We start from the raw sequence: 8,497 nt of genomic DNA, 5'->3' as shown, positions 1-8,497 counted from the left end.
GATCTCGGCTCACCGCAACCTCCGCCTCCTGGGTTCAGGCAATTCTCCTGCCTCAGCCTCCTGAGTAGCTGGGATTACAGGCACGCGCCACCATGCCCAGCTAATTTTTTGTGTTTTTACTAGAGACAGGGTTTCACCATGTTGACCAGGATGGTCTCGATCTCTTGACTTCGTGATCCACCTGCCTCGGCCTCCCAAAGTGCTGGGATTACAGGCGTGAGCCACCGTGCCCGGCCAATGTTTTATTATTATTTTTTTTTTGAGACAGGGTCTTGCTCTGTCACCCAGACTGGAGTGCAGCATCATAGTCAGGCTTACTGTAGCCTTGAATACCCAGCCTAAAGTGATCCTTCTGCCTTAGCTTCCTGAGAAGCTGGGACTATAGGCATGTGCCACCATACCCAGCTAATTTTTTTTTTTTTTTTTTTTATAAAGACGGGGTTTCACCATGTTGGTCTGGCTGGTCTTGAACTCCTAACCTCAGGTGATCCTCACCCCTTGGCCTCCAAAGTGCTTGGATTACAGGCGTGAACCACCACGCTCGGCCTAACCCAGCTTGTAATTTTTGTAGAGATGGAGTTTCACCATGTTGCCCAAGTTGGTGTCAAACTCTTGGGCTCAAATGATCTGCCTACTTCAGCCTTCCAAAGTGCTGGGACTATGGGTGTGTGCCACTGCACTTGGCATAAGGTGTTTTATATGCATGCATTATGTCATAAAAAAGTACTACACAGTATATATAACTAGTTATGAAGGGATGGTTATAGTTTACATTATTTTACAGTTCAATGCCTTTTTTGGCCGCCTTCAGTTTTCTTTGTGGCTAAATACATTTTTATTATTTGGCATGTATTTCCTCATTTGGTCGTAGAACTTTTCAAATGAGGTGTATTCTATTAGGAATGGTAATTGGTAGGGTCAGTAAGGAGGAGGGTAATTGAGGCCTGTAGAGTTTGTTCTTCGTTTTTCTTCATTAATGGGAAAGGAGAAAAGTAGCTAAACATAATTTGTTTGATATGGATTGGGAGGAGATAATTAAATCTTCCTCTGTGGCAGGAGTTGTGAGTAAATATTGTTGGTATGATTAGAAAGCCCTGCTGCTATGAGATCACCTTCTATATTTCCATTGTTTGGGGTGTTGGAGTCTCTAGGTTTGTGATCAGATTTATTGTAAAGAGAGTGAAACCACTTTTACTCTCAAGTAATTTGAAATCGAGAAAGCATCACAGAAGCACTGTATTGTTCACATCACAAATGTATAGGGCATTGCTTTGCAGCATAGTACGAGCTCTGTTTTTCTTTTTTAAAAAAATTCTTGGTGGATTTTTTTCGCAGATTTTCCGCAGATTTCCAGTTGCTCCACTGATCCCTTATCCACTCATCACTAAGGTTCGTTTAAATTGTAGGTTTGACAATACTTGTGTTTACCACTCATTGCTGATTTGTCATTCTTGTCTCTGATTTTTCACTGTTTAACTTCAGATTGTTAGATTTGTTATCGCGGATGTTCTGTTTATTCATTAAGGCCTATACAGAATGTCTAGCCTTTAACTTTTTATATTGATGTGGGTTGATCTTCATTGATTCCCTCCTTTGCTCATTTTCTTTTAGGAGGATATAAATGCTATAGAAATGGAAGAAGACAAAAGAGACCTGATATCTCGAGAGATCAGCAAATTCAGAGACACACATAAGGTAGTATTCTTATTTTTTCACTTAATACCAATCTAGACTTTTTACAGAATCCAAAGAGACAAAAAAAAATCAACCTTAAATTAGAATATAGTTGTAAATGCTTTTTATAGGTTTAATTGATATTTAGACAGAAAAAAAAGAAACAGAAGACCAATACCATATTAAAGTGGTCCTTGACATATTGTACTTAGTTTTTTCAGTTACTAACTATTCTGCAGTCATCTCACTTTAATATGCATAGAAGCTAATTTAATTTTTAGATTTCAACATAAACATCAAGGTCAGACTTAGATTTAGTGGGCAGCAGGATAACATACACTAGTGTTTTTCTGGGGGCAGTTATTTAACTTAATCTTAGGAAAACTTTTTCTTTAGAGCTGAGATTAAAATTTACAATTATATTTGTATAGATTTAAGTTGAGTGGGGGAGATATTAAAAAGTAGGTCAGTGGTTACCAGACTTACCAAATTTTAGATGCATGGAAGAACTGTAAATTCCCATAAAGCTAATCTATTCATTGACCCCCACCATTATGATAGAGATCATATGGTGACTAATGCAAGATGAAACTCTCAGCTTGGAAAGTAACAAGGAATAGGATGTAAGTATGAGCTTCTGTTTTTTATTATATTTATGGATGCCCCCTCAGAAAAATATGCAAAGGGGTAACTGGCTTGGAAATGGGTATTTATGCCTAGTAAATCCCACTCACGAGTTTTGCCTATTTGAAGCTTCTCTCAATGACAGTGCATCTGTGAATGTTCACTGGTGTTGAAAATGATGCTTTTGGACGGTGCAATGCAAACACTGCGTGAAATGTATTTTGATGTTAGAGGTAGTAAGGTGTTGCTGGTTCTTACTGATAGACTGAGAGATCTTTAACTCAGTGTAATGTTAAATGTTCATTTTCTCTTTTACATTTTCCCATTGCTTTCAAAATCTCAAATTTACAAATAATGCCAATGAACACTTATTATCCAGATGCCCAGCCCTCACTCACATACACAGTGCTTTTTCAAGAATTAAATGTGTCTAAAAGCCCGAACAATTCTCCCAAAATTAATTTTGAGAGTTGAAAAGGTGGTCTGTGGGAAATCATTTTAGCTGAATCATTTTGGTTAGGTATAATACTCAAATTCAGGACCGAGTAAGCTTAAAAATGATATATGATTGTGTGTGTGGTTTACCCCCTTTTTGTTTTTATTTATTTGTTAAACCCTGTCCTGTTATTGGTAAATGATGAGAAAATCATGTTTTAAGAAAAATTCAAAAATATATTTGCTTTAAAGTTTGCGAATCTGTTTGGCATTTCACTGCCTTAGTAGTATTCACTGGAGGAAATGTTTTGAATTTTCAGAATGTCTTTTAAAAATAAAAAGAAATCAAAATGAAAAACCAAAAACCGTTTTTTTTTTTTTTTTTTTTTTTTTTTTAGATTATGTTTTTTTTTTTTTTTTTTTTTTTTTTTTTTTTTTTTTATTGGGTGGTTTGGCTAAAAGGGTTGTCTGAAACTCCAGTAACAAAAAATGAGCTCAGTGAACCTTTGCATGTTTTGGTATGAGTTTATTAAATAACCACAGACTGTCAGGGTATCAGCGTGGCAGGGGGCGTCCATTTACAGCACGGATGAGTCTGAAGAGAGAATAAGGTAAGATTTATGATTTTTTAATCTGTCCTTTTCTCTTCATTACTTTCTTACATAATTTTAGATTTGCCTCACTTCCTTTCTCCAGTCCTAAAAAATATACATGTATATGTAGGTTTACATGTATACATATATTTATATACATATATATATATATATATATCATATATAAACTTTTAGGAAACATTTAGTGTGGACTAGATTCACTCACTTTTTCATTTACTTAGAACCAAACTTTTGAAATGAGTCCTGAAACAAATGGTTATTTATATAACTGAATATAAGTAGCACAGTGAAATAAGAATTAAAAATTGAGGAATTCTACAAGAAAAATTAGTATTGGAACAGCTAAAATATTCTGTAAGTATTTATTTCAGAAATAAACAAATTTCTTTTTAAGTGTATGCCATTGAGGTAAGTTTTATATAGTCTAGCCTCATTTTACAATATAAATTTTTATATTCATTAGAACTGTTTCAGAAATGAGATATTCCCCCTTTAATAGTTGTCAGTTTCTGTCCTCTTTCTATCATTTCTCATTTCATCCCTTTGTAATTTCAATGTATTCAGTGTTGGCTTTGCCTGCATTCTACTTTGATATAGACCGGCACAGCAACTGAATATATTGCTCATACATTAGCTTCTCTTTCATAATCTGCTATCAGTTCTCTGATCCATGAGGAAGAGAAAAAGAGTATCTGACAGGTAAGATTGCTTTTTAAAGTTGTTTTAAATGCATTACATGACTGAGAAAAGAAAAATGCACATTTTATTGTTGCAGTTTAAATTTCATTTTGGTGAAACTAAACATGAAACAAAAGGGATAAATGTGTTTTGTTTTGTTTTATCTGTTTGGGATATTTTTTTCTGAGTTTGTGTAGAAACCGTGTGGTACACTGGTAATCTTGTCAGGGTACAAACTTGGTCTGACTTTGTTATTTGGTTTATTTGTGAACCATGTACTTGCTCTTCCTCCCAGAAACATAGCTTGTAGGGAAGGTTAATCCAGTGTTGGCGATCCATGTCCTAGCACAGCATCTGTAAGTTAATGCACAATCGTTCCTTCCAAGGATGGATTTATCATTGTAAATATATTTTCATTGTCTTACAGGCATAATGGGCATAAGTATATTGCTTTTAAATATTTTAAATGAAACGATTACAGTTATATATATTTTGCTTGAAGTGAGTGATTTTCAAACTTTTTGTATTTGGTGGGCTGTCCATCTTGTAATGGTGGGAGTAAATGTTTCCATAGATAATAAGGCAGTTCTTGTTGAATTCAGTTTGTGTTTCTTTTGGAGGGTGGGCAAATCGGAGGGCAGAGATTATTTAGTTGCATTATGGGTATTCTGCACCACCTGCCCTTTGAAACCCTCAACTTTAGGTAATATGCCGTCTGGGATTATAATTAGTATTAATAAATTTGTGGATTTACAGAAATCCATAATGGACAGAGTTGAGTTTTACCCAAGTGATTGTATTTATAGAAAATATTTCAAACCACTTTCTTCATGGTCATTTTAGTTAGTACATAGTCATTGAGTGGCCAGCCACACCTAACACGATCTCCCAGCATCCAAGATTGGAGATTCCTGGTCTGTGTAGAGTATATGGTTTTGCACGAAATCCTTCTAGTCTTGTGATTGCTTCAGTTTAATTTGTCACATAAAACCACAAGTATTTAATATTAATGTATCAGTGGTTTGGTGTTTTGTTCCCAGTATTGGGCATTGCGCCGGGAAATACCTGAATACTGGAGCTACAGAGTTAACTCTAAAAGTGCTTTTATTGGTTTCTAGAAACTGGAAGAAGAGAAAGGCAAAAAGGAAAAAGAAAGACAGGAAATTGAGAAAGAACGGAGAGAAAGAGAGAGGGAGCGTGAAAGGGAACGAGAAAGGCGAGAACGGGAACGAGAAAGGGAAAGAGAACGTGAACGAGAAAAGGAGAAGGAACGGGAGCGGGAACGAGAACGGGATAGGGACCGTGACCGGACAAAAGAGAGAGACCGAGATCGGGATCGAGAGAGAGATCGTGACCGGGATCGAGAAAGGAGCTCAGACCGTAATAAGGATCGAAGTCGTTCAAGGTAAGGCTTTACAGAAGTCACTATTTCCTGATAGCTTTAATAGAACTACCAGGTAGTCTTCCAGAGTACCATTTGCATTCATGGAATGAGAGAATTTTTTTGTGAGTGTGAGACAGTCTTACTCTGTCATGTCACATAGGCTGGAGTACAGTGGCAGACCTTGGCTCACTGCAGTCCCTGCCTCCTGGGTTCAGGTGATTCTCATTCCTCAGCCTCCTAAGTAGCTGGGATTACAGGTTTGTGCCACCATGCCCAGCTAATTTTTTCATTTTTGGTAGAGGTGGGGATTTGCTATATTGATTAGCCTGGTTTTGAACTTCTGGCCTCAAGTGATCCTCCTCCCTCAGCCTCCCAAAGTGCTGGGATTATAGGCATGAGCCACTGCGCCTGGCCTGAGAATTTTTTTAAAGGCAACATGTCTTTGCCTGTCTCTCTCTCTCTCTCTCTCTTTTTCTCTCTCTCTCTCTCTCACACACACACACACACACACACACACACACACACACACACACACACAAAATTGGTGAAAGTAATAATTTTCAATTCTGGTTAATTTCTGTCTAATGCCACTTTTTTTTAAAGAAACATAGTGGCCACTCAGTATTCTGGGGAGACATGACTCCCTGCTGTCACCCCCTGGGTCCGTGGACATTTTTTTAGTTGCTCTTTAGCTGAAGTTCTGTATACTGAAACGTCAGCTCTAGCACCACGTCTTTTTAGCCACTAGCATGTTTATTTGGTTTTGTAGCCCACTACACTTCCACAGCTTAACTTTTCTGTCTATATGTTTACTATCTACCTCTGGCTCTTTTATTCTTTGGAAGGTTTTATTTTTTATTTAAAAGTGTTTGTGAATTCTTTTTTTTTTTGAGACAAGGTGTTGCTCTGTCATCCAGCAGTGAAGTGTTGGTGATCTGCAACCTTCGCCTCCCAGGCTCAAGCAGTCCTCCTGCCTCAGCCTCCTGAGTAGCTGGGATTATAGGCGTGCCCCACCAAACCTAGCTAATTTTATATTTTTAGTAGAGATAGGTTCTTTCCCTGTTGGTCAAGCTGGTCTTGAACTCCTGACCTCAGGTGATCCCCCCTTGGCCTCCCAAAGTGCTGGGATTACAGGCATGAGCCACCGCCCCCAGCCTTTTTTTGTTTTTGTTTTTTGTTTTTTCGTTTTGTTTTGTTTTGTTTTGTTTTGTTTTGTTTTGTTTTTGAGATCATGCTCCGTTGCATAGGCTGGAGTGCAGTGATACAATCATAGATCACTGTAAGCTAGAATTTTTGGGTTTAGGGGATCTTCCCACATTAGCCTCTGGAGTAGCTAAGACTACAGGCACATGCCAGCATGCCTCCTGCCTCAGCTTCTCAAAATGCTGGGATTAGATTTTATTACTTTTTTGAGATAGACTCTAGCTCTGTCACCTGGGCAAGAGGGCAATGGCACAATCTTGGCTCACCATAACCTCTGCCTGCCAGGTTCAAGCGATTCCCTTGCCTGAACTTCCTGAGTAGTTGGGATTACAGGTGCCCGCCACCACACCTACCAAATTTTATTTGTATTTTTAGTAGAGATGGGGTTTCACTGCGTTGGCCAAGCTGGTCTCAAACTCCTGACCTTGTGATCCGCTTGCCTCACCCTCCCAAAGTACTGGGATTACAAACATGAGCCACTGTGCCTGGCCTAGATTTTATCACTAAATATTGAATATTGGGAACATTCAGTGCTGATACTTGTAAGTTCTGACTTTATCCATGCAGCATCTCAAAATTCTGTTTTCCGTGTTTGCCAGCTCTTACTCCTTGATCACTAGTAAGGTAAACTATCTCTTAACGTATTCATTAGTCCGTCATGTTTCTTTTGGGAATTAATAGTTTTCCTTTTTTTCTGTTTTACACTATCATGTGATTGACTAATATTCCAGCATATGGGCATTAACTAATCATTCATTTGAATGACTTATAACTGTTTTATATTCAGGATGTATTTGTTTTCCGACATACCAGTAAGCATTAACACCGACATTAGAATGAATGCAGTTTAGGATTTGGGACGGGAATTATGTCTTTCTGATGTGTGTAGAGGAGGTTATATAGTTCTGTGGAAATCAAGTGCTAGATTCTGGTCTGTGAGATTTATATTATTTCATAATATATGTTGCCCTCCTTTCCTTTTGTCTTGAAAGGAAAACAGTAGACTCACAGATGTGTAAAAAAATTTTGTTTGCATTAGAGAAAAAAGTAGAGATCGTGAAAGGGAACGAGAGCGGGAAAGAGAGAGAGAGAGAGAACGAGAGCGAGAACGAGAACGGGAGCGAGAGAGAGAGCGAGAGAGGGAACGGGAGCGAGAAAGAGAAAAAGACAAAAAACGGGACCGAGAAGAAGATGAAGAAGATGCATATGAACGACGAAAACTTGAAAGAAAACTCCGAGAGAAAGAAGCTGCTTATCAAGAGGTAAATTGAGCAAATGCTTTTATTCTTAAAGCTTTGATATCCCTTAATAGGTTAATAAAAATTTATGGGACACTATATATAAATTTTTAAAGCTTTGAAAATTTAATTTTTTTAGCGCCTTAAGAATTGGGAAATTAGAGAACGAAAGAAAACCCGGGAATATGAGAAAGAAGCTGAAAGAGAAGAAGAAAGAAGAAGAGAAATGGTAAGATTCTATGCTAAAATAAGTGATTTTTCAGGTACAAAATCAGATTAGATTTTTTTTTTTTTTTTTTTTTTTTTTTTTGATGGAGTTTTGCTCTTGTTACCCAGGCTAGAATGCATTGTCCTTTCAAAGTGCTGGGATTACAGGCATGAGCCACCTCACCCAGCCTAGATTATGTCATTTATTGCTAACTACAAGCAACTTAATAATTGAAATGTACAAGTGTCTCCGTTCATGCATGATTTAATTTTTATGTATTTTGAGCAATTTCAAACCAATTTAAGTGCGCCAAAATCTTTTTTCCTCCTTTCAAATTTTTGCTGCACCTATCTTTTTGTATGCTATCAAAATTAATTTGTCATATAGTAATATTTAAGTCAGGAATTTATGCAACTTTTTTTTCTCTCTCTCTCTCTCT

At 37.4% G+C, this 8,497-nt stretch overlaps 1 protein-coding gene across 1 annotated transcript in view; it reads left to right on the top strand.

Annotated features, from left to right (window-relative positions):
• The window catches only part of RBM25 (RNA binding motif protein 25), a gene marked incomplete at its 5' end in the record, with an annotated part of 27,692 nt that overhangs the window by 12,409 nt on the left and 6,786 nt on the right, over positions 1–8,497 (top strand). The window contains 5 exons of the mRNA XM_017528517.2: positions 1,336–1,389; positions 1,612–1,695; positions 5,144–5,430; positions 7,652–7,874; positions 7,990–8,079. Coding sequence (XP_017384006.2) covers positions 1,336–1,389; positions 1,612–1,695; positions 5,144–5,430; positions 7,652–7,874; positions 7,990–8,079 — 738 coding nt within the window. The remainder of the gene's footprint in view (positions 1–1,335; positions 1,390–1,611; positions 1,696–5,143; positions 5,431–7,651; positions 7,875–7,989; positions 8,080–8,497) is intronic.

This window comes from Cebus imitator, unplaced genomic scaffold (genome assembly GCF_001604975.1).
Source record: "Cebus imitator isolate Cc_AM_T3 unplaced genomic scaffold, Cebus_imitator-1.0 Scaffold54, whole genome shotgun sequence".
Lineage (NCBI taxonomy): Eukaryota > Metazoa > Chordata > Mammalia > Primates > Cebidae > Cebus > Cebus imitator.
This window is presented reverse-complemented; position numbering and strand designations above follow the sequence as displayed.